This window comes from Neophocaena asiaeorientalis, unplaced genomic scaffold (genome assembly GCF_003031525.2).
Source record: "Neophocaena asiaeorientalis asiaeorientalis breed wild unplaced genomic scaffold, Neophocaena_asiaeorientalis_V1.1 scaffold182, whole genome shotgun sequence".
In the NCBI taxonomy this organism is placed as follows: Eukaryota; Metazoa; Chordata; class Mammalia; order Artiodactyla; family Phocoenidae; genus Neophocaena; species Neophocaena asiaeorientalis.
Genome location: NW_020174648.1, coordinates 6,829,573 through 6,856,794, shown reverse-complemented (window position 1 = coordinate 6,856,794; position 27,222 = coordinate 6,829,573). Strand labels below are relative to the sequence as shown.

The window sequence follows — 27,222 nt, the reverse complement described above, 5'->3', positions numbered from 1 at the left end:
GGAATGTCATGACCGTGGGATGGGAGATGCGACCATCTTGGAAAATACAATCTATCACAAATTAGATGAAACATTGGGATGGATTATCAGCCCTTTATAATTTGGGGCATCATGGTAGCCTAAGTAGCAGTCTGACTGCTTTAGCTCAGTCTAGAGCAGTTCTCAAAGGGTAGACCACATGCCAGTTGTGATTCATAACAAAATTCCATCATAGATAACGAAATGAAAACATAAAAGTCTATAATAAAACTTAATTTATTCACCTTAAAGAGTAGAGCCTTATACTGAAATCATATCTTCCCCTTTTTTGGTGTTAATATGTCTTTTCTTTTATTAAATGATAGCAATAACAGATAATAGCTGTTTTCTTAATGATGTCATACCAATCTCCTCCCTTTTTTTTTTTTACAGTTTTCTAATCAATGAACAAAAATACAAAAGCCTAAGGAACCACTATCTAGAAGTTATCAGAACACTTAATGTAGCCTTTGCTTTACTACCTCTCAAGTAATGTGACTTTTAATTTATTAGTATGCACCTTGAAATAGTAATTAATTATTCTGTGGGTGTGTGGGAAAAGTCATGCAGCTACTCGAGTAATAGCTAGAACTCCAAGTACAAGGACCTTTCACACTCCTGTGAATATACTTATAATTCAATGCAACAATAGGTCACAAGACATATCGTATCTCTCAAAACATACTAAAGTAACAGATCTATAGATATAAATGTATATTCAGACTGTCACAACAATGAAATCTTTGAAATGAGATCCAGGAATTCCTTGGTAATCACCAGGTTCATATTGCCTAAAAAGTAATGTGGCATTCAAGAAGAAAGTTTAAAAATAGACAATTAGAGAAGAAACTAGATATACAGTCATAATGCTAGACGTGTGTGTGGCTTGTCTTCTGGAGGAGCAGGAGTGGAAATAGGGCACTGACACTAGCAAAATATGGAGAAAAGGATTCAGGATTCATTTCTACTAAGGCGAACAAGCTTTATAGATGAATGAAGACTACTGAGTTCTATGAAAAATGTGGCACCGAAAGAGAATTCATTCAACTATTATTTACTAACTTACTATGTTACAGGTTCTTTAGGAATGAAGAAAAACAAGACAAAGCCCCTACCCTCAAAAAGCTCAATAGTTCACATGTGAACAATTAAATAGAATACAGTATGAAGCTATTAATGCTATGGGTGCCCCAAAGAAGGAGGGATTAATTCTTCCTAACATTGGGGATAGAGGTCATGGAATGGAGAATTACAGATTGCCTCGCCAAGGGTCAGGATTGACTTTTTTTCAGCTTTATTGAGGTACAATTGACAATATAATTGAATATTGTCATATTCGAGATCAAGGCTCAGAAAGTGTAGAATTAGAGTAGAAATGACAAAAACGGCACCTGGCCTTTTCCCAAATTATTGCGGTGCTTAAAGATAATAGACTTCTCACAATCTACAATATTAAGAGAACGGAGCAAACAAAGGTCTTCTTTGCACTACTCCATAAACACCCACTGGATCTACCAGAGAGGGGAGTGAGAGTCATTGCCCTTTTCTTCTGCTTAAAGCAACTGAAACTGAATTGCTCATACATAAAAAAAAAGATCTCAAAACTTTTAAATTTGTGAGACAGTATTACCTCAAAATCATGGTTGAGAAAATGCCAACTGACAAGGAATTACTGAATTGCTCATTTCTTTTCCTTCCCCTCAACAACGAAAAACTAGCTTTCAGGATGGGACAAAGAGGAGAATAATTTTCTTTCTATAAAACTTTTCCGGAAAGTCACAGAGTAGTAGAAGGTTCAGGGACTCTTAGACAAAGTAGATAAAAGGACATTCCAAATCACTAATATGAAACCAACAATGATATCTAAAATGTAGGTAATATAAAACAAAAGGAAAATGGCATGTAATACAGATATAATAACTATATTGCTAAACCTGCTGAGTAGGGGAAATCTAAATATAAAACCAAACAGATTTGTATTTATTAATTTAAAGACAAGGGTGTTAAAGATAAAGAAACAGGAAGATTTACTAAGAGACTATATCCCACCTTAAAGGTGAATTTTAATTTGGACATAAAAAAGTAATAGCTGTATAAGCAGAGGACCCTGATCCAAACCATCCTTAATATTTCCTTGCTCCAGAATGTCATCCCATAGCTTCCCTTTTGAGAGAGGGAGAACAAATTTTTCTTCTGGAAATGGCCAACATGTCTTTTTTTTTTTTTAATAGAATTCCTCATTTGAACAGCAATTTCCTGCCTCAGTTACACAGAAAATTGTTAGATTCTCTAAGTAGCTTTTAAAGCTTCCATATGGTCTTTGTGAGTGACTCACAGCCAAGTGCTCTCTGGAAGGAGTACGTGGAACTCACATGAAACTGACTTGCGGAGGCAGAGGCAAGGCCAGAGAGTCTGGACATAAGCATGCTGAATAGGGTAAAACGAAACAAGGGTGATTTAATTTCATACTTAAACATTTTTATAAAACCCCACATCTATTTAACTTCAGTCGGCATGAATAGGTTTGCCTTTATAGATATAGAAGATGCGGCCTTTTATAAGACTTCTTTTCTGACCATGGCTTAGAATACAGATTTGGCACTTTTCACTTGACCTGAAAGGAAGCAGATTTTTAAATTACATTTAATTAGCTTGCTATAGCAAACAAAAATGAAGCCACTTTTTAAAAACAATGGGCATGAAATAAATCATAATGTCCAAGGCGGAACCAGTCATTAATGAAACCTTGATGCTTGTATGTCAATTCAAGTATTCCCACCTTTTTTTCTTAATATTTAAAGCTGTGAGATCACACTTACATAATCAGTATTACTGTTCCTAATTCAGCCATGTGAATAAACTGCTTAACCTCATGTGTCTGCACTTTCTTCATTGTAAAACAAGGGGGTCATTTCAGAGATTCCATCAAGATCTAACATTTCTATAATATGAACATGCAAGATACTGGGGTGCTTGGAGGGGACAGAGAGGACTTGGGTAAAGAGGCAATTTTTTTAAATTGAAGTATATTATATTTACAATGTTGTGTTAATTTCTGCTGTACAGAAAGTGATTCAGTTATACATATATATGTATATATACATATATATTCTTTTTCATATTCTTTCCCATTATGGTTTATTACAGAATATTGACTATAGTTCCCTCTGCTATACAGTAGAACCTTGTTGTTTATCCATTCTATATATAATAGTTTGCATCTGCTAATTACAAACTCCCAATCCATCCCTCCCCTACCCACCCTTGGCAAACACAAGCCTGTTCTCTATGTCTGTGAGTCTGTTTCTGTTTCGTAGATAAGTTCATTTGTGTCATATTTTAGATTCCACATATACGTGATATCATCATATTTGCCTTTCTCTTTCTCTAGGTCCATCCATATTGCTGCAAATGGCATTATTTCATTCTTTTTTACGGCTGAGTAGCATTCTGTTGCATATATGTACCACACCTTTATCCATTCATCTGTTGAGGGACATCTAGGTTGTCTCCATGTCTTGGCTATTGTTAATAGTGCTGCTATGAATATAAGGGTGCATGTATCTTTTTGAATTACAATTGTTTCTGGATATATGCCCAGAAGTGGGATTGCTGGATCACATGGCAACTCTATTTTTAGTTTTTTGTGGAACTTACATACTGTTTTCCACAGTGGCTGCAGCAATTTACATTCCTACCAACAGCACAGGAGGGTTCACTTTTCTCCACACCCTCTCCAGCATTTGTTTCTTGTAGACTTTTTAATGATGGCCATTCTGACTGATGTGAGGTTGCACCTCACTGTAGTTTTGATTTGCATTTCTCTAATAATTAATGATGATAAACATCTTTTCATGTGTTTATTGGCCATCCGTATGTCTTCTTTGGAGAAATGTCTATTTAGGTCTTCTGCCCATATTTTAATTGGGTTGTTTTTTTTGTTATTGAGTTGTATGAGCCATTTGTATCTTTTGGAAATTAAGCCCTTGTTGGTGGCATCATTTGCAAATATTTTCTCAAAGCTTTTAAGTTTGATTAGGTCCCATTGGTTTATTTTTGCTTTTATTACTACTGCCTTGGGAGACTGACCTAAGAAAACATTGCTACGATTTATGTCTGAGAATGTTATTCCTATGTTCTCTTCTAAGAGTTTTATGGTGTCATGTCTTATATTTAAGTCTTTAAGCCATTTTGAATTTATTTTTGTGTATGGTATGAGGGTGTGTTCTAACTTCATGGATTTACATGTGGCTGTCCAACTGCCAGCACCACTTGCTGAAGAGACTGTCTTTTTCCCATTGTGTATTCTTGCCCCCTCTGTCAAAGATTAATCAACCACAGGTGTGTGGGTTTATTTTAGGGCCTTCTATTCTGTTCCACTGATCCATATGTCTGTTTTTGTGCCAATGCCACACTGTTTTGATTACTGTAGTTTTGCAGTATTGTCTGAAGTCTGGGAAGGTTATGTCTCCTGCTTTGTTCTTTTTCCTCACGATTGCTTTGGCAATTCTGGGTCTTTTATGGTTCCATATAAACTTTAGGCTTATTTGTTCTAGTTCTGTGAAAAATATCATGGGCAATTTGATACGGATCACATTAAATCTGTAGATTGCTTTGAGCAGTATGGCCATCTTAACAATATTAATCCTTCCAATCCAAGAGCATGGGATATCTTTCCATTTCTTTGAATCATCTTCAATTTCCTTTATTCATGTTTTATAGTTCTCAGCATATAAGTCTTTCATCTCCTTGGTCAGGTTTATTCTTAAGTATTTTTTGATGCAATTTTAAAAGGGATTTTCTTTTTACATTCCCTTTCTGACATTTCTTTGTTCGTGTAAAGAAATGCAACCAATTTCTGTACGTTAATCTTGTATCCTGTTACCTTCCTGAATGCAATTATCAGTTCTGATAAGTTTTTGTGTGGAGTCTTTATGGTTTTCAATATATAGTATCATGTCATCTGCATATAGTGACAATTTTATCTCTTCCCTACCAATATGGATATCTTTTATTTCTTTTTCTTGTCTGATTGCTGTGGCTAGTACTTCCAAAACTATGTTGAATAGAGGTGGTGAGAGTGGGCATCCTGTCTTGTTCCAGATTTTAGCGGGAAGGCTTTCAGCTTTTCACTGTTGAGTACTGTATTGGCTGTGGGTTTGTCATAAATAGCTTTTATTATGTTGAGATAATATTTCCTCTATACCCACTTTCATAAGAGTTTTTATCATGAATGGATGTTGAATTTTATCAAATGCTTTTTCTGCATCTAATGAGAGGAACATGTGGTTTTTGTCTGTTATTGACGTGGTGTATCACACTGATTGACTTGCATATGTTGAACCAACCTTGTGACACTGGGATAAATCCAACTTGGTCATGGTGTATGATCTTTTTTATATGTTGTTGGATTCATTTTGCTAGTATTTTGTTGAGAATTTTTGTATCTATATTCATCAGAGACACTGGCCTGTAATTTTCTTTTTTGGTTGTGTCTTTGTCTGGTTTTGGTATCAGGGTGATGGTGGGAGTGTTCCCTCCTCTTCAGTCTTTTGGAAGAGTTTGAGAAGGATCGGTATAAGTTCTTTGTATGTTTGTTAGAATTCTCCTGTGAAGCCATCTGGTCCTGGACTTTTGTTTGTAGGGAATTTTTTTTATAACAGATTCTATTTCACTTCTAGAGATCAGTCTATTCAAATTACCTATATCTTCTTGATTCAGTTTTGGTAGGCTGTGTGTTTCTAGAAATGTGTCCATTTCTTCTAAGTTGTCCAATTTGTTGGCATGTAATTGTTTATAGTATTCTCTTATGGTTTTTTTGTGTTTCTGCAGTATCAGTTGTGCTTTCTCCTCTTTCATTTCTGATTTTATTTATTTGGGTCCTCTCTCTTTTCGTCTTGGTGAACCTGGCCAGAGGTTTGTCAATTTTGTTTACCCTTTCAAAGAAACAGCTCTTGATTTTACTGATTTTTTCTATTGTTTTTTAAATCTCTATTTTATTTATTTCCTCTCTGATCTTTATTATTTCCTTTCTTCTGCTGACTTTAGGTTTTGTTTGTTCTTCTTTTTCTAATTCTTTTAGGTGGTGGGTTAGTTTGTTTATTTGAGATTTTTCTTGTTTCTTGAAGAAGGCCTGTATCACTGTGAACTTCCCTCTGAGAACTGTTTTTGCTGCATCCCACAGAATTTCACTGTCATCTGTCTCAAGGTATATTTAATTTTCTCTTTGATTTCATTGTTGACCCATTGATTTTTTAGTAATTGATTTTTTTTCTCTTTTCTTTTTGACTGAAAAGAGAAAAAAACTGCAATTGACTTTTTTTCTCTTTTCTTTTTCTGTGGTTGATTTCTAGTTTCATGCAATTGTGGTCAGAAAAGATGCTTGGAATAATTTCTGTACTCTTAAATTTGTTGAGGCTTGTTTTTTACCCTAGAGTGTGGTCAATTCTAGAGAATATTCCATGTGCACTTGAAAAGAATGTGCATTCTGGGGGTTTTTTTTGAAAGTAATGTCTTGAAAATATCAATTAGGTCTAACTGTTATACTGTATCATTTAGGATCCCCGTTGCCTTAGTAATTTTTTTGCCTGGAAGATCTGTCCATTGGTGTGAGTGGGATGTTAAAGTCTCCTACCATTGATGTATTCCCAACAATTTCTCCCTTTTTGTCTGTTAGTATTTGTTTTATGTATTTGGGTGCATATATGTTGATGAGTGTGATATAATCTTCTTGTATTGATCCTTTTATCATTATATAGTGTCCTCCTTTATCTTTCTTTATGGCCTTTGTTTTAAAGTCTATTTTGTCTGACATGAGTATTGCTACAACTGCTTTCTTGTCATTTCCGTTTGCATGAAATATCTTTTTCCACACCCTCACTTTCAATCTATATGTGTCCTTTGTCCTAAAGTGGGTCTCTTGTAGGCAGGATATTGTAGGCTCTTGTTTTTTTATTCAATCTGCCACTAGATGACTTTTGATTGGAGCATTTAGTCCATTGACATTTAAGGTAATTATTGATAGATATGTATTTATTGCCACTTTAAACCTTGTTTTCCTGTTGATTTTGTATTTCTTCTTTGTTCCTTTCTTTTTGTTTTTCCTTTTGTGCTTTAATGATTTCTTTTATATTATGCTTGTGTTCTCTTCTTTTTGGTTTTTATGAATCTATTGTATGCTTTTGATTTGTGTTTACCCTGTTTTTGAAGTATGTTAACCCCTTCCTATATCTACTTTCTTTAGACTGATAGTAAAATAGGCTCAAACACATTCTGAAAAAAATAATCAACATTTTCTTACTCTCCTCCCCCACACTGTATGATTTTGATGTTCTATTTTACATCTTCATGTTTATTCTTTTGCTGTTCATTGTGGTTATCATCACTTTCACAGAAAAACCTTTTTTATTTTATTTTTTAAAATCTGTGTATTGCTCTCTTCTTCAGCACAGCCTATGGAAGTGGCAGCCATCTCCCAGTCAGCATCATGGTTGCCCTCAGACTCCTCGTAAAGCCCAAGGTTGTCAAAAAGAGGACCAAGAAGGTCATCAAGCACCAGTCAGATCAATATGTCAAAATTAAGCAGAACTGACAGAAATCCAGAAGCACTGACAACAGGATGCACAGGAGATTCAAGGGCCAGATCTTGATTCCCAACATTGGTTATGGGAGCAACAAGAAAACAAAGCAGATGCTGCCCAGCAGCATCTGGAAGTTCCTGGTCCATAATGTCAAGGAGCTTGAAGCGCCGCTGCTGTGCAACAAATCTTACTGTGCTGAGATTGCTCACATCTCCTCCAAGAACCATAAAGCCATTGTGGAAAGAGCAGCCCAGCTAGCTATCACAGTCACCAATCCCAACACCAGGCTATGCAGCAAAGAAAATGAATAGGGGGCTTCCCAGGTGGCGCAGTGGTTGAGAGTCCACCTGCCGATGCAGGGGACATGGGTTCGTGCCCTGGTCCAGGAAGACCCCACATGCTGACGAGCGGCTGGGCCCGTGAGCTATGGCCGCTGAGCCTGCGCATCCGGAGCCTGTGCTCCACAGCGGGAGAGGCCACAACAGTGAGAGGCCCGCATACCGCAAAAAAAAAAAAAAAAAGAAAAGGAATAGATTGCTCATGGGCACATTGTGTTTGCGTTAATAAAACCATGAAACTTGACCCCCCCCAAAAAAAAATCTGTGTACTGATTTATTTAAGTAATTTACTTTCCAATTGTGATTTTCTCTTTCCTATAGATTCTTGCTTCTTTTCTATTTAGAGAAGACCTTTCAATATTTCCTTTAGAACAGGTTTAATATTGCTATATTCTTTTAGCTTTTGCTTGTCTGAGAAATTCTTTATCTCTCCTATTTTAAATGATAATCTTGCCAGGTAGAGTATCCTATATTGCAGATTTTTCCCTTCAGGACTTTGAATATATCTTGCCACTCCCTTCTGGCTTGCAACATTTCTGTAGAGAAATCAGCTGATAGCCTTATGGGGGTTTCCTTGTAATTAACTCCTTGTTTTCCTCTTGCTGCCTTTAGAATCCTCCCTTTATCTTTCACTTTTGCCATTTTAATTATAGTATATCTTGGTGTAGGTCTGTTTGGGTTCATCATGTTTGGGACCCTTCGTGCTTCCTGTACCTGGATACGTGTCCTTCTTTAGGTTTGGGGAGTTTTCAGCCATAATTTCTTCAAATACATTTTTGATTCCCTTTTCTCTTTCTTCTCCTTCTGGGATCCTTATTATGTGTAGACTGGCGTGCTTTATATTATCCCATAGGTCTGTTATATTGCTTTCAAATTTTTTTCATTTGGCTTTCTATCTGCTGTTCTGATTGGGTGATTTCCATTATTCTAACTTGCAGATCACTTATTCGTTCTTCTACATTATTCAATCTGCTACTTATTGCCTTAAACTCAGCTTTCATCTCAGCAAATAAGTCTTTTAATTTGTCTTGGTTCCTCTTTATAGTTCCTGGTCCTTTTTACAGTAATCTGCATTTCTATCAATAGCCCTTCTTAATTCCTTCAGTATTTTCAGTAGCTCCTTTTTAAACTCGGTGTCTATTAGAATGAAGAGGTCTGTTTCATTATTTGTTCTTTCAGGGGAATTCTCTTGATCTTTTAATTGGGAGTGGTTCCTCTCATTCTTCATTTTACTTATATTTCTCTTACTCTATGAGTTTAGTAGAAACAATTATCTACTGTGGTCTTGGAGGGCTATTTTTATGTAGAAGTGTCCCTGTGTAGCTTGTGTGGGTTTAATATTTTTGGTGCAAGGGCTGTTTTTTAGTATGGATGGCTGCCACATCTTTCCTCAGCTGGCTGTTATCCCACTGACAGGGATATGACTGATGTTGTGGTGAACAGAGTACGTGTTGGATGTTGAACGGGGCCTCCTCTTTGCCCTGTGGTTGTTACAGCCCTGCTGGGGGCAGGGTCTGCTCCCTAGTTGTTGGCATAGAAGCCCCCAGATTCATTTCTAAGCTGCAGTGTGACGTAGGCAGGATTGGAGCGCTCCCACTGGAAGAGAAGCCACTGAGTATTCCTCCATTGGAGCTGTCCATCGGGGAGTGCACTCTGTGATGTCACCTGTCACCCACTGCATGAGCCCTCAAAGTACACTGTTGTGCACACTACCCTCGCCCCACCTCCACTGTGGGAATGCAGGCTATCAGCCCTGGTGCCCCTCAGGCGCTGTGATCACAGCCACCGCACAGATCCATAGGCGTCAATCCACTGAAGTCAGGTACCAGGACCACAGCAGTTGTGCACCTGGACCTGCCATGGGAGCTAGGGAAGTAGCCCAGATTCTGGCCCCACTTCCACGTGCATGCAGCCACAAAGCCCACAGCTGCTAAGGCCAGACCCATCCCAGCCATAGGAGCACCCGTTGTCCACTCAGATATCCCACAGGCACTGAGTTTACAAAGCAAGCGGCGGTGCTGTGGATCACATGCCATGGGGAGAAGGCTCTGCTTTCAGCCCCGCCTCCACGTGTGGGCAATCTGCTGGTGCTTGCATGCTCCCAGAGCTCATAGAGGTGGCAATGAGAAAGAGGCTGCTATGGCAAGCCCCACCCCCCACTTGACTTATGCATTAACAATGGGGTTTCAATGGCGGCACACACTGGCCGTAAGCATGCCAAAAATGAGGTTGCAATGGCGGGTCCTGTCCTTCTCTTTGAGTGCCTCTTAACAATGGCACTTCACTTCTATGGTGGGCCAGGCTTCTTCCACATACACTCTTGGTTGCAGTCCTTACCACACTCCAGGCCCTTCAGGCTGCCTCCGCAGGGCTAACCCCAGTACTCTCCCCAGGTCTGTCCTCTGAAGCCCGAGTTTTTGCAACCAGCCCTCACATGTAGGTCCACATCTCAGACTGGGGACTTCAGCAAGGCAGCACAGATCCTCTGTGCTGGTCTCTCTCTGTTCTTCCTGCTGCCAACCAGCTTCTACGCTCTCCTCCAAGCCTCTGAAGCTCCCTTTCTGTCCCAGGTGATCTCTCCACCAGTGCAGGGGCTTCCCAGGGTACGAGAACCTTTCCTCTTTCATAGCTCTCTCCCAGGGGCACAGGTCCTATCCTGCTTGCTTCCTTTGTTTTTTTTTCTTTCATCCTACCCAGTTACATGGAGATCTTCCTCACACTTCTGCGTGTCTGAGATTTTCTGCCAGAATTCAATAGGTATTCTGTGATAACTGTTCCACATGTAGATGTATTCATTATGTATTTGTGGGAAAAGGTGAGCTCCACGTCGTTCTATTCCACCATCTTGATTGGAGCCTCTGCAATTCTTCCTCAGAGATGAGAAGGGAAGGAGGGAGGGTTGTTGGGCCAGACTAACAATAGTGGTAGCTTGGTGGGGAAAGGTGGGAAGTGAACTGTATAACCAACAACTCGTCTTAACCATCTCATTCCTGGACTATACTGGTCTCACTCTCTCTGGTCTCTTCTCCCTCCAATCCATTTTGCAAGGACAGCCAGATTATTCTCCACTACTTAATCCCTCGTCTCTCCTACCCCAAACAAAGCCTTTAATGGCAACCCACTGCATTGAAAGTAAAGTCCAAACTTTGAAGCTTATAATTCAGTACTTTTTAAAAAATTATTTATTTTATTTTTGGGTGTGTTAGGTCTTCATTGCTATGCACGGGCTTTCTCTAGTTGCAACGAGCGGGGGCTACTCTTCATTGCAGTGCATGGGCTTCTCATTGCAGAGGCATCTCTTGTTGCAGAGCACAGGCTCTAGGCACGCGGGCTTCAGTAGTTGCATCGCGTGGGCTCAGTAGCTGTGGCTTGCGGGCTCTAGAGTGCAGGCTCAGTAGTTGTGGCACACGGGCTTAGCTGCTCCATGGCATGTGGGATCCTCCCAGTCCAGGGATCGAACCTGTGTCCCCTGCATTGGCAGATGGATTCTTAACCACTGCACCACCAGGGAGGTCCCTAATTCAGTACTATTAATGAAATGATCACAAGCTAACTTTCCAACCTTATTTTCTACTCTTCCTTAATGTGTACTCAACTACAATCAGCCAGATGGATACTGACCACTTCCCTAGTCCCATATTTCAACTTTTCATCATTATGTTGTGTTTCATTCCAGAATTCCCTACATATTCCACCTTGGTTACCTATCCTTTCAGGCAATTCCTCTTTCTTCATGATGCCTTCCCTTTATGCTTAGGCTTCCCTGAACATACACAGCTCTTAGTTTATCTTTTCAAGTAGGCATGTTTACTCACAAAGTGGTTGGTGGACTCCTTAAAGACAAGGATGGTGTAAAGGCATCTATTTCCCTTCAGGGGACCTAGGAGAGTGCTATGTGTATGCTCATTCGACATTAGGTACAGTTGGCAAGGGACAGTTTGTCATACTACCTAGAACAGATTCAGTGCCTTAACCTTTAAAAAACCATGGCTCCTTTTGATAAACATAAAAATCTTAAGTACTGGGTATCCACATACAAAAGAATGAAGCTGTACCCCCTAGCTCACACCATATACAAAAATTAACTTAAAATGGATCACAGACATATTTAGACATAAGGGCTAAAAAAACTACAAAACTCTTACAAAAAAACATAAAAGTAAATATTGGTGACCTTAGATAAGGCAATGTTTCTTAGATATGACACAGCACAATCAGCAAAAGAAAAAAATAGATAAATTCGACTTCATCAAACTTAAAGCCTTTTGTGCTTCAAAGAACACAATTAAGAAAATGAAAAGATAATCCACATAATGGGAGAAAATATTTGCAAGTCATATATCTGATAAGAGACTTGTACCCAAGATACATAAAAACCTTTACAATTCAACAATAAGAAGAAAAATACATACATGTGGAGACTAAACAACATGCTACTAAAAAACCAATGAGTCAATAAATAAATCAAAGAGAAAAACAGAAAATACCTCAAGATAAACAAAAATGGAAACACAACTTTTCAAAATCTATAGAGGATGTAGGAAAGGCAGTTCTAAGAGGAAAGTTTATAGCAATATAGGTATACCTCAAGAAACAAAAATATCTCAAATAAACAACCTAACCTTCCATGTAAAGGAATTAGAGGAACTTCCCTGGTGGTCCACTGGGTAAGAATCCATGCTCCCAATGCAGGGGGCAGGGGTTTGGTCCCTGTCGGGGAACTAGATCCCACATGCATGCCACAACTAAGAGTTCACATGCTGCAACTAAGAAGCCCGTGTGCCGCAACTAAGAAGCCCACATGCTGCTACTAAGAAGCCTGCATGCCACAACTAAGAAGTCCGCATGCCGCAAATAAGATGTCCACATGCCAGAATTAAAGATCCCACATACCACAATCCCGCATGCTGCAACTAAGACCCAGCACAGCCAAAATAAATAAATAAAATAAATAATAAATTTAAAGTACTGTCATTTTAAAAAAAGGAATTAGAAAAACAAACAAAGCCCAAAGTTAGCAGATGGAAAGAAAAAAATAAATATCAGAGCAAAAACAAACAGAGATCAAAAAAACAACAGAAAAGATCAATGAAACCAAGAACTTGTTTTTTGAAAAGGTAAATAAAATTGATAAACCTTTAGCCAGGCTCATCAAGAAAAAAAAGAGAGAAGACCCAAATAAACAAAATAAGAAATGAAAGAGGAGAAATAACAACTGCTATCACAGAGATACAAAAAAATCATAAGAGAATATTATGAACAGTTACATGCCAACAAATTGAACAACCTAGAAGAAATGGTCAAATTTCTAGAAAAACACAACTTTCAAAGACTAAATCAAGAAGAAATAGACAATCTGAACAGACCAATCATTACCTGTGAAATTGAAACTGTAATTTTAAAAACTTCCAGAAAGCAAAAGACATGACTAAATGGCTTCACAGAAGAATTGTACCAAACATACAAAGAAGAGTTAATACCTAACCTTCTCAAACTATTCCGAAAAATTTTTAAGATGGGAGAACACTCCCAAATGCATTCTATGATGCCACCATTACCCTAATACCAAAATGAGTCAGGATGGCAGTGTGGGAAGACTCCAAGTTAGCATCTCCCCACAACTAGGGCACCTGCCAGCCACTGGTGGGAAACCCTGACGCCCAAGGAGATGGGAGGAACCCTGAAGTGAAATGGTGGGACTGAGAGGGGAGGAGAAGTGGAAGCCAGACAGAATCAGCACCCCTGAGGCCAGGAGATCAGGACAGGCAGGCGGGAAGAGCCTTCCAGGAGGAGTGGGAAAGCAGCAGAGGGCAACTGCCCCACCCACTCGGGCCCAGGGAGCCTGCTGAGCTCCCAGGGTGGTCTCCTGCCCTCCAGGGCTCCGCTTCCCCATGGCCGCATTGGTACTGGGGGCATAGGGGGGGACGCCAGGGAGATCAGGACAGGCAGGCAGGAGGGGTCCTCTGAGAGGAGCGGGAGAGGAGCAGAGGGCATTTGCCCCACCCATTCGAGCCCAGGAAGCCTCCTGGGCTCCCAGGTGAGGTACCCCACTCTCTGAGACCAGGGGTGGTAGGCAAGCCTGAGCCCCTTCTTTTGTGTTGAGGCTAAACCCCGCCCCCCACAGCCCCCAGGGCCTTTTCCAGCCCTGTGGGTCCTGAGCATAGGCCACGCCCACCACCCAAACCTTGCCCTTGCTTAGGCCCCGCCCTCCACAGCTAAGGCCTCCCCCCCTTTTTCATTTTTTTTTTTTTTTCTTTTCCCTCCTCTTTTTCACTATTGTGGTACAGTTGTAAATTCTGCTTGTTTAGTTACCTACGTTTTTATTTTTATATTCTTTCTCACGTATCTGTTAGTTTACTAGTTTAATTCTATTTTTTACTTTGTTATGATTCTCTTTTTTTTTTTTTTTGCCACCCCATATGGCTTGCAGTATCTTGGTTCATGAGCCGGGGGTCAGGCTGAAGCTCCTGCACTGGGAACTCCGAGCCCGAACCACTGGACTAACAGAGAACCTCAGTCCCTAGGGAATATTCATCAGAGTGAGGTCTCATGGAGGTCCTCAACTCAGCACCAAGACCCACCTCTACACAACAGCCTACAAATTCCAGTGTTGAAAGCCTCAGGCCAAACAATCACCAAGACAGGAACACAATCCCACTCATTTAAAAAAAAGAAAAAAATGAGACAGCAAAAAAATATGTCACAGATGAATGAACAAGGTAAAACCCTACAAAACCAAACAAATGAAGAGGAAACAGGCAATCTACCTGAAAGAGAATTCATTGTAATGATAGTAAAGATGATCCAGAATCTCAGAAATAGAATGGAGGGATGGACTGAGAAAATAAAAAAATATTTAACCAAGATCTAGAAGAACTAAAGAACAAACAAATAACTGAAATGAAAAATACACTAGACAGAATCAATAACAGAATAACTGAGGCAGAAGAACTAATAAGTGAGCTGGTAAACAAAATGGTGCAAATAACTGCCAAGGAGCAGAATAAAGAAAAAAGAATGAAAAGAATTGAAGACAATCTCAGAGATCTCTGGGACAACAGTAAATGCACCAACATTTGAATTATAGGGGTCCCAGAAGAAGAAGAGAAAAAGAAAGGGTATGAGAAAATATCTTAAGAGATTATAGGTGAAAACTTCCCTAACATGGGAAAGGAAATAGTCACCCAAGTCCAGGAAGTGCAGAGAGTCCCATACAGGATAAACCCTAAGAAAAACACACCAAGACACATATTAATCAAACTAACAAAAATTAAATTCAAAGAAAAAATATTAAAAGCAGCAAGAGAAAAACAAAAAATAACATACAAAGTAATCCCCATACGGTTATCAGCTGATTTTTCAGCAGAAACTCTGCAGGCCAGAAGGGAGTGGCAGGATATACTTAAAGTGATGAAACAGAAAAACCTACAACCAACATTACTCTACTCAGCAAGGATCTAACTGAGATTCAACAGAGAAATCAAAAGCTTTTCAGACAAGCAAAAGCTAAGAGAATTCAGCACCACCAAACCAGCTGTACAACAAATGCTAAAGAAACTTCTCTAGGTGGGAAACACAAGAGAAGAAAATGACCCACAAAAACAAACCCAGAACAATTAAGAAAATGGTAATCAGAACATACATATCAATAATGACCTTCAACATGAATGGATTAAATGCTCCAACCAAAAGACACAGACTGGCTGAATAGACATGAAAACAAGACCCATATATATGCTGTCTACAAGAGACCCACTTCAGACCTAGGGACACAAACAGACTGAAAGTGAAGGGATGGAAAAAGATATTCCATGCAAACGGAAATCAAAAGAAAGCTGGAGTAGCAATACTCGTATCAGACAAAATAGACTTTAAAATAAAGACTGTTACAAGAGATAAGGAGGGACACCACATATTGATCAAAGGATCAATCCAAGAAGAAGAGTTAACAATTATAAATATTTATGCACCCAACACACAAGCACTTCAATACATAAGGCAACTGCTAACAGCTATAAAAGAGGAAATCAACAGTAACACAATAATAGTGGGAGACTTTAACACCTCACTTACACCAATGGACAGATCATCCAGACAGAAAATTAATAAGGAAACACAAGCTTTAAATGACACAACAGACCAGATAGGTTTGGTTGATATTTACAGGACATTCCATCCCAAAACAGCAGATTACACTTTCTTCTCAAGAGCACATTGAACATTCTCCAGGATAGATCGCATCTTGGGTCACAAATCAAGCCTCAGTAAATTTAAGAACATTGAAATCATATGAAGCATCTTTTCTGACCACAACGCTATGAAGTTAGAAATCAATCACAGGGGAAAAAACATAAAAAACACAAACACATGGAGCTAAACAATACAATATTAAATAACCAAGAGATCACTGAAGAAATCAAAGAGGAAATCAAAAAATACCTACAGACCAATTACAACGAAAATACGACAATCCAAAAGCTATGGGATGCAGCAAAACCAGTTCTAAGAATGAAGTTTATAGCAATATAAGCCTACCTCGAGAAACAAGAAACATCTCAAATAAACAATCTAACCCTACACTTAAAACAAGTAGAGAAAGAAGAACAAAGAAAACCCAAAGTCAGTAGAAGGAAGGAAATCATAAAGATCAGATCAGAAATAAACGAAATAGATACAAAGAAAACAATAGCAAAGATCAATAAAACTGAAAGCTGTTTCTTTGAGAAGATAAACAATATTGATAAACCATTAGCCAGACTCCTCAAGAAAAAGATGGAGAGGACTCAAATCAATAAAATTAGAAATGAAAAAGGAGAAGTCACAAATGACACCGCAGAAATACAAAGGATTATAGGAGACTACTACAAACAACTATATGCCAATCAAATGGAAAACCACAAAGAAATGGACAAATTCTTGGAAAGGTACAATTTTCCAAGACTGAACTAGGAAGAATAAGAAAATATAAACAGACATATCACAAGTAATGAAATTCAAACTATAATTAAAAATCTTCCAACCAACAAAACTCCAGGACCAGGTGGCTTCATAGGTGAATTCTATCAAACATTTAGAGAAGCACTAACACCCATCCTTCTCAAACTCTTCCAAAAAATTGCAGAGGGAGAAACACTCCCAAATTCATTCTACAAAGCCACCATCACCCTGATACCAAAACCAGAAAAGATATCACAAAAAAAGAAAATTATAGACCAATATCACTGATGAACATAGATGCAAAAATCCAGAACAAAATACTATCAAACAGAATCCAACAACACATTAAAAGGATCAAACACCATGATCAAGTGAGATTTATCCTAGGGATGCAAGGATTCTTACATATACGCAAATCAATCAATGAGATACACCATATTAACAAATTAAGGAATAAAAACCATATGATCACTTCAATAGATGCAGAAAAAGCTTTTGACAAAATTCAACACCCATTTATGATAAAAACTCTCCAGAAAATGGGCATAGAGGGAAACTACCTCAACATAATAAAGGCCATATATGACAAACCCACAGCAAGCATCATCCTCAATGGTGAAAAACTGAAAGCATTTCCACTAAGATCAGGAACAAGACAAGGATATCCACTCTTGCCACTATTATTCAACATAGTTTTGGAAGTCTTAAAAGAAATAAAAGTAATCCAAATTGGAAAAGAAGGAGTAAAACTGTCACTGTCTGCAGATGACATGATACTATACATAGAAAATCCTAAAGATGCCACCAGAAAACTACTAGAACTAATAGATGAATTTGGTAAGGTTGCAGGATACAAAATTAATGCACAGAAATCTCTGGCATTCTTATACACCAACAATATAAAATCAGAAAGAGAAATTAAGGAAACAATCCCACTTACCATCGCAACAAAAATAATAAAATACCTAGGAATAAACCTGCACTAGGAGGCAAAAGACCTGTACTCAGAAAACTATAAAACACTGATGAAAGAAATCAAAGATGACATAAACAGATGGAATGAAGCACTCCCATTTACCATTGCAACAAAAAGAATGAAATACCTAGGAATAAACCTACCTAAGGAGACAAAAGACTTGTATTCAGAACACTATAAGACACTGATGAAAGAAATTAAGGATGATACAAATAGAGGGAGAGATATACCAGGTTCTTGGATTAGAAGATTCAACATTGTGAAAATGACTATACTACCCAAAGCAATCTACAGTATCAATGCAATCCCTATCAAACTACCAATGGCATTCTTCACAGAATTAGAACAAAAAATTTTACAATTCATATGGAAACACAAAAGACCCCAAATAGCCAAAGCAATCTTGAGAAAGAAAAATGCAGTTGGAGGAATCAGGCTCACCCACTTCAAACTATACCATAAAGCTACAGTAATCAAGACAGTATGGTACTGGCACAAAACCAGTATAGATCAATGGTACAGGATAGAATGCCCAGAGATAAACCCACACACATATGGGCACCTAATTTACGACAAAGGAGGCAAGAACATACAGTGGAGAAAAGACAGCCTCTTCAGTAAGTGGTGCTGGGAAAACTGGACAGCTACATGTAAAAGAATGAAATTAGAACACTCTCTAACACCATACACAAAAATAAACTTCAAGTGGATTAAAGACCTGAATGTAAGACCAGACACTATAAAACTCTTAGAGGAAAACATAAGAAAAACACTCTTTGACATAAAGACACTATTTGCATATGACAAGATACTCTATATAGAAAACCCTAAATTCTCCACCAAAAAACTATTAGAACTAATAAACGAATTCAGTAAAGTTGCAGGATACAAGATTAATATACAAAAATCTGTTGCTTTTCCATATGTTAATAATGAACTATCAGAAAGAGAAAGCAAGAAAACAAGCCTGTTTAAAATCCTATTCAAAATCGCATTAAGAAAACCTAGGAATAACTGTAACCTCAGAGGTGAAAAACCTATACTCTGAAAACTATAAAACATGAATGAAAGAATTTGAAGATGATAAATGGAAATGGAAAGACATCCCATGTTCCTGGATTAGAAGAATTAATATTGTTAAAATGTCCACACTACACAAAGCAATCTACAGATTTAATGCAATCTCTCTCAAAATACCAATGGCATTTTCCACAGAACTAGAACAAATCATACTAAAATTTATATGTAACCACAAAATACTCCAATGCAATCTTGAGATAAAAGAACAAAGCTGGAGGTATCACATGCCCTGACTTCAGAGGATACTACAAAACTACAGTAATCAAAACAGCATGGTGCTGGCACAAAACAGAAAATTAGATCAAGGAACAGAAAAAAGAGCCCAGAAATAAACCCACACACTTATGGTCAATTAATCTATGACAAAGGAGGCAAGACTATACAATGGAGAAAAGATGGTCTCTTCAATAAGTGGTGCTGGGAAAACTGGACAGCTACATGTAAAAGAATGAAATTAGAACATTTTCTCACACCATATATAAAAATAAACTCAAAATGGATTAAAGATCTAAATGTAAGACCTGAAACGATAAAACTCCTAGAACACAGCATAGGCAGAACACTGTTTGGCATAAATCACAGCAATAATTTTTTGGATCTGTCTCCAAAGGCAAAAGAAACAAAAGCAAAAATAAACAAAGGGGACCTAATTAAACTTAAAAGCTTTTGCACAGCAAAAGGAACCATGGTCAAAAAGGAAAGACAACCTACAGAATATATGCAAATGATGCAACCAACAAGGGGGTTTTATGCAAAATATACAAACAGCTCAGACAACTCAACATCAAAAAACCAAAAAGTCTGATTAAAAAATGGGCAGATCTGAATTTTTCAAAAATCAGACATTTTTCCAAAGAAGACATACAGATGGCCAACAGGCATACAAATAGACACTCAACATCACTAATCATCAGAGAAACGCAAATCAAAACCACAATGAGTTATCCCCCCACACCTGTCAAAATGGCCATCTTCAAAAAGTCCATAAATAACAAATGTTGGCAAGGATATAGAGAAAAGGGAACCCTCTTGCACTGTTGGTGGGAATGTAAATTGGTGCAGCCACTGTGGAAACAGTATGGAGATTCCTCAAAAAACTAAAAATAGAACTACCATATGATCCAACAGTTCCACTCCTGAGTGTATATCTGAAGAAAATGAAAACACTAATTCAAAAAGAAACATGCATCCCAATTTTCATAGCAGTATCAATTTACAATAGCCAAGATATAAAAGCAACCGAAGTGTCCCTCAAGAGATAAGTGGATATAGAACTCCCTGGTGGTCCAGTGGTTAGGACTTGGTACTTTCACTGCCAGGGCCCAGGTTCAATCCCTGATTGGAGAACTAAGATCCCACAAGCTGACTGGTGTGGCCAAAAATAAAACCAAAAAAAACAAAGCAAAACAAAGAGATGAATGGATAAAGAAGATGTGTCGTGTGTGTGTGTGTGTGTGTGTGTGTGTGTGTGTGTGTGTCTGTGTGTGTGTTTATATATGTATGTTTACTCAGCCATAAAAAAGAATGAAATTCTGCCATTTGCAACGACATGGATGGACCTAGAGGGTATTATGCTTAGTGAAATAAGTCAGAGAATGTCATATACTCTATGTTATCACTTACATGTGGAGTCTAAAAAAATTTTTATAAAACAAATGAATATAACAAAACAAACAGACTCACAGATATAGAGAACAAACTAGTGGTCACCAGTGGGAGAGAGAAGACGGGAGGGGCAAGATAGGGGTAGGGGATTAAGAGATATAAACTACTACACATAAAATAAATAAGCAACAAGGATATATTGAACAGCACAGAGAAGTGTAGCCATTATTTTGTAGTAACTTTAAATTCTATTAAAATATTGAATTACTATGCTGTACACCTGAAACTAATATAATATTATAAATCACCTATACTTCAATTAAAAACATAAGAAGACAACTCAACTTAAAAATGGGCAAAAGATTCAGAGACATTTCTCCAAAGAAAATATACAAATGGCCAGTAAGCACTTGAAAAAATGTTTAACATCACCAGTAATTAAGGAAATGCAAATCAGAACTACATTAAGATACTTCATACCCACTAGAACAGCTAAATAAATTTTTTTAAGATAATAACAAATGTTGATAACAATGTGGAGAAATTGGAATCCTCATATATATTGCTTATGGGAATGGAAGTATGGAAAAAGTTTGGCAATTCCTCAAAAGGTCAGAAATAGAGGTACTATATGACCCCAGCAATTCTACTCCTAAATATATACCCAAGAGAAATGAAAGCATGAGGCCACACAAAAATTTGTACACAAAAATTCATGGCAGCATTATTTATAATAGTCAAATGAGTAGAAACTCAAGTGTCCATCAATTAATGAATGGATAAAGTTGAATCCATACAATGGACTATTGTTCAGCGATAAAAAGGAATACTGACACATATTACAACATGGATAAACCTTAAAAACATTATGCAAAGCGAAAGAAGCCAGATACAAAAGGCAACAGACTATATGATCTATCTCTGATCTATCTATCTATCTGATCTATCTATCTCTGAAATGTTCAGAACAGGCAATCCATAGAGATAAAAAGTAGATTAGTAGTTGCCAGGGACTTGTGGAAGGGAGGAATGGGCAGTGACTACTAATAGATATGGTGTGTCTCTTCGGGCTGGTAAAATGTTCTAAAATTAGACAGTGGTGATGATTATATGAATCTGAAAAATGCTGAATTTTTCATTTTTTAAACGGTGAATTTTATGGTATGAGAATTCTATCTCAATAAAGCTGATATTCTTAAAATCTTAGGTACACCTGCCACCAAGATTCTGACAGTGCACCTTCTCCACTGACAGGACAGTATTCCCACAATACGTTTTTCAAACTATAGAGTTACATTACTGAAAATGTTTTTTTCAAATTCTGCTGCTCTATCTCCTTGAAGGACATGTCTTCCTGGTTGAAAATCACTGGTCAAAACTATAGTAAATTACATAAAATTAAATGATTAACGATGGTAATAAGATTAGTACTAGACATTCTCTGTAGAAATAACTCTGTCATTATTTTTATTATTAATATTGTAACTCAATGAAACTGAGTTACAGATTAGTGCCTGTAACAAGGTTAATGGCTACTTAATGAAGACTGTTGAAATCAGATTATCTCAGAAATAACAACATTGAACCTAATTTTCATCTTTTCCGACATTCAAACCATTTTTATCCCAAACTTACGTGGTGTAGCCATTTTTGTGAAGATAGGAGTCACAATATCTTCCAATTGCTGTTTCTGCTCAAAAAGCTCATTAATGGAAGCTTCTAAATGGGTTTCCAGCCATTCATTTTTTATACGGCATGCATTGAGGATGGTATTCTAGAGACAGAAACAAAGAATTTACTTTCCACTTGTTTATTTAAAAATAAAATTCTATATAGTATCCTAAACCAGCACTGTGCAACAGCACTTTCTGTGATGATGGAAATGTTCTGTATCTGCATTGTCCAATACAGTCACCATTAGACATACATAGCCAATGAGCACTAGAAAAGTGGCTGAGGAAGTGAATTTTTAATTTTACTGAATTTTAATTAATTCTAATTTAAATAATCTCATATGGCTAGGGGCTACTATATCTGACAGTGCAGTTCTAACATTAGTGGAATGTGCGTATAAAGAAACCCATAATCTAGAGTCATGAAGCCTTGGGCCAGTCTACACCTTCTCCCTAATTCTTTATTTTCAATGAGCCTGTGATAAAGAAAAGTGTTTGCAAAGGTTGGAAAAAAATGGGTGGATGGTATGAGCTGCATGCAACTCAACGGGCAATGCCGAGGATATTTTATTCCTTCTCAGGTGGTTCACAGGAGAAGTGCAAGAAATGCAAAAAGAGCTCCACCTCACTGAAAACCTCTCAATTTGCATTGCAAAATCATCTCTTTGCACGTGAGCAGCAAACTGCTGATATCTGATTTAAGATGTTCATTACTCTATAGTTTGTAATAATATAGAGACACAAATAAATGTATATGCAAAAAAATAAAGGGCTTCCCTGGTGGCGCAGTGGTTGAGAGACCGCCTGCCGATGCAGGGGACACGGGTTCGTGCCCCGGTCCGGGTAGATCCCAAATGCCACGAAGCGGCTAGGCCCGTGAGCCATGGCCGCTGAGCCTGTGCGTCCGAGCCTGTGCCCCGCAACGGGAGAGGCCACAACAGTGAGAGACCCGCGTACCGCAAAAGAAAGGAATAAATGAAGGAAGGGAGGGAGAAGGGAGCAGTGAGGACCTCTACCTACCTCTAGTGCATTAGTGTAGAAATTAAAGATACAAGGCAAAAATCTCGGAAGACTTCAGAGCAAACTATAATCACAATGCAGTACCTTGTCTTCCTTAAAAAGCTTCCCTGGTCCCTTTGCTGTATCTGTAACAATTGCAGAGACCTTTGCAATATATTTTTTTAGCGCCAGCCTTGCATCTGAAAGAATAGAACAGTAAAATGCATATTAATAAGACAAAGACAAAAAATATGCATGACAAACATTACATGCTTGTAATGTACATTTATATCTCCAGAGTTTTATAAAGACTGTATAGGAGATTTGTTGCAGTTGTTTTCCTTGCGGAACTTCAAAAGGATAACATTCAACTAGCACAGCACTTTGGGGCACTCACTGTATTCCTAGAATTGCGCTAAAATTTTTAAAGAGCAAATAAACATAAAATGTGATACCCGATACCAAAGAGACTATAGTCTATCAAAATACCTACTCTGGGGAAAGTAACAAAAAACATTTCCAAGAGAAAAACTGTCACTTGCTTTACCCTTCTTTATCCATCAAAATAAATTCAAATAGCTTCCCTCTTTAAAAAAAAAAAAATGTTTAAAATAATTCCATTCTCTATAGCACATGTCGCAAAATTTGCAAGACCTGTTTAAACAAAATTACAACATTTTGAGAGAAATAAAAGACTCAAGTAAATGGAAAGCTTTACCATATTCTTAGACAGAACAACTGAATATAGTAAATGGTAAATTAGCCTCATATTAATTTAACAATTGATGTATTCGTTTCCTGTGGCTGCTATAACAAATTGCCATAAATTTGGTGGCTTAAAGCAACATAAGTTTATAGTTTATCCCCTTACAATTCTAGAGGCGAAAAGCCTGAAATCAGTTTAGCTGATTGTGTTGGCAGGGGAGATTCTTTCTGGGGGCTCTGAAGGGAGAATCTATTTTCTTGCTGTTTTCAACCTCTAGTGGCAGCCTGTACCCCTTGGCTGTGCCTCCTTCCTCCATCTTCAATCAAACTACACCACTCCAATGTCTAGCTCCATCATCAAATCACCTTCTCCTGGGCTTCCCTGGTGGCGCAGTGGTTGAGAGACCGCCTGCCAATGCAGGGGACACGGGTTCGTGCCCCGGTCCGGGAAGATCCCACATGCCGCGGAGCGGCTGGGCCCGTGAGCCTGCGCGTCCGGAGCCTATGCTCCGCAATAGGAGAGGCCACAACAGTGAGAGGCCCACGTACAGAGGAAAAAAAAAAATCACCTTCTCCTCTTCTGTGTCAAATCTCCTGCCTCTCACTTATAATAAGGACACTTGTAATTACATTTAGGTCCCACCTGGATAATCCAGGATAATCTCCCCATCTGAAGATCCTTAATTTAAGGATCTGCAAAATCCCATATGAGGTAACATTCACAGGTTCCAGGGATTAGAACCTAGATATCTTTGGCAGACTTTTTTCAGCCTACCACAGTCGGCCCTCTGACCTCCCAAAACTCCTACATATCCCCCATGCAAAATACATTTACCCCATGCCAACATCCAAAAGTTTCAACCCATTACAACATCAACTCATGTCCAAATGCTCATCTAAAATATCATCAGCTCAAAAGTCTCATCTCATCATCTAAACAAGGTATGCATGAGACATTAGTATGATCCATCTATCTTGGGGTAAAATTCCTCTCCATCTGTAGACCTGTGAAACTAGAAAAAGTTCTCTGCTCCCAAAATACAATGGTGGGACAGGCACAGAGCAAGTTATAGATAATGCCATTCCAAAAGTGAGAAATTAGAGGAAAAAAGGAGTCACCACACTCCCAAGTAATTTTGAAATCCCACAGGGCAAATTCTATTAGGTATCAAAGCCTGGGGATAATCATCTGTGGTGTAAGGCTCCATCCTCTTGGCCTGCAGCTCCAGCCTGAGTCATCCTTCCTTTTTCATGAAAGACAGCACGTTTTTGCTGCTGAATAGTTTTGTCAGTCACAGCTTCAAATCCACCATTCATGTTGCAAACAGAATTAATTCCCTAAACTGGAATCCAAGGTTTAGGTTTTGGCTCCACTAGCTGGGTGACCTGGAGTCAGTAGTGGCCCCAGAATTTCAATACAGGATGAAGTTTAGCAGAGGAATTAGCTGGAAGAGGGGACTAAGGGACTTGTCATAGAACTGCATTTATATAATAAGCACACCGATTTTACTAACAGCATATATTTATTTGGGGTAGCTTGGTAGAGAAAGGAGCTTACTGCAAGCATCCTCTTAATGCCACCATACCTGTCTTACTGCATTCAGGCTGCAAAATACCACAGACTATGTAGTTTATAAACAACAGAAACTTATTTTTCACAGTTCTGGAGGCTGGGAAGTCCAAGATCAAGCTGTCAACATGGTTGCAGTCTAGTGAAAACCCTCTTCCTTTATTGCCAGCACCTTCTCACTGTGCCCTCACATAGTGGATGGGGCTAGGGAACTCTGTGGGGACTCTTTTATAAGAACACTAATCCCATTCATGAGGGCTCCACCTTCATGTCCTAAGCATCTCCCAAAGGCCCCACTTCCTAATACCATCACATTGGGCATTAGGATTTCAACATATGAATTTGGGGGGAACACAAACTTTCAGACCATAGCAATATCTTAACCCCACTAACCTCAGTTTCTCCATCTAGAAAATGGAAGTATTATAGCACCATCCTCATAGGGTTGTTGTAAGAATTAAACACAATGTATTACAGTATAATGCACGCAGATGTCTTGACACAGTGCCTGTCACACAGTAAAGCACTCAATAAGTTTATTATGTCACTCCTCTCCTCAAAACTCTGTAAATGACTCCCAATTGACTACTGAATAAAATGTGGGGCCTTCCAAGATCTATCTAGCCACAAACTATCTTTCCAGCTTCATCCCTTGCAACATTCATCCAGAGACCCTGTCCATTATTTACCCCCTGTTCCCTCTGCTCCCAGGCTCACTCCTTCATTTCCTCAGGTCTCTGCTCGAGCATCACCTTAACAGAGAAGCCTCTCCTGATTGCCCTCTATAAAATAACACACTCTCACTTGCTGGCAACTTCATAACCCCGTTACCACTCTATTTTTCTCCCTAACACTGCATAGATACATAGATTTAGATAATTTTATTTTCTGTGTCTCCCTACCACAAAGTAAACTCCATAAACATAAAGATTGTTTTATGCCTAGTTCTGTATGTATTCTCAGCTCCTAGAACAGTATTTAGCACATAGGAGGTGCTCAATAAATATTTATAAATGGTTGTCTAAAGGTTTACACAGAATTTCTTTGCTTATTATGTTTCCTCAACCTAAAATGCCCTCTCTGCATTGCCACCCACCAAAATTCTACTCATTCTTCAAAGCTTACTTTAAAATGCACTTCTGTGAAACTTCTAATTCCCCCAGGTAGATCTCATTGTTCTATCAATTGTGACATGATTATAATCTGATTTAGCTCTGAGTTTAATCTGTCTTGTAATTTTTTGTTATCCTGTTTTTTGCTTCTACCTCTAGACTGTAGGTTCCTTAAAGGCAGAGTCTGTGTCGCCTTCTTATCATATACCATGCAGCCTCACCATCTCTTTTTCACTTACCACGCCAAATTCCCCACCCCACACCCACTACCTGATAGTACCACATTGCCACCAAAAAGACATAGGTCAAAAGGGGGAGGAACTCAGCATTTGCTTGACTATTTGAAGGGAAGGACATTCCAGAATGAAAAAAACAGAAGCAGATGCTAGGTTGTATGAAATGATACAGCTATAGCTACTTTGTAGATGTGAAAGTACCATACTTCAAAAGGGTTGGGGAGGATCTTCAAGATGGCAGAGGAGTAAGACGTGGAGATCGCCTTCCTCCCCACAAATACATCTAGAAGTGGAACAGCTCCTACAAAACACCACCTGAATGCTGGCAGAAGACCTCAGACTTCCCAAAAGGCAAGAAACTCCCCACGTACCTGGGTAGGGCAAAAGAAAAAA

The 27,222-nt window shown here is 38.4% G+C and overlaps 1 protein-coding gene and 1 pseudogene across 1 annotated transcript in view; one reads left to right on the top strand and one right to left on the bottom strand.

Moving 5' to 3' along the window:
* Nucleotides 1–239: 239 nt before the first annotated feature.
* The window catches only part of ANKRD45 (ankyrin repeat domain 45), a 54,889-nt gene continuing 27,906 nt past the window's right edge, over nucleotides 240–27,222 (bottom strand). The window contains exons 4-6 of the mRNA XM_024758737.1: nucleotides 23,312–23,406; nucleotides 22,170–22,308; nucleotides 240–2,632 (exon numbers count right to left, since the gene is read on the bottom strand). Of these exons, the coding sequence (XP_024614505.1) occupies nucleotides 2,601–2,632; nucleotides 22,170–22,308; nucleotides 23,312–23,406 (266 nt within the window). The 3' untranslated portion in view covers nucleotides 240–2,600. The remainder of the gene's footprint in view (nucleotides 2,633–22,169; nucleotides 22,309–23,311; nucleotides 23,407–27,222) is intronic.
* LOC112408894 (60S ribosomal protein L32 pseudogene) lies at nucleotides 7,505–7,909 on the top strand (annotated as a pseudogene).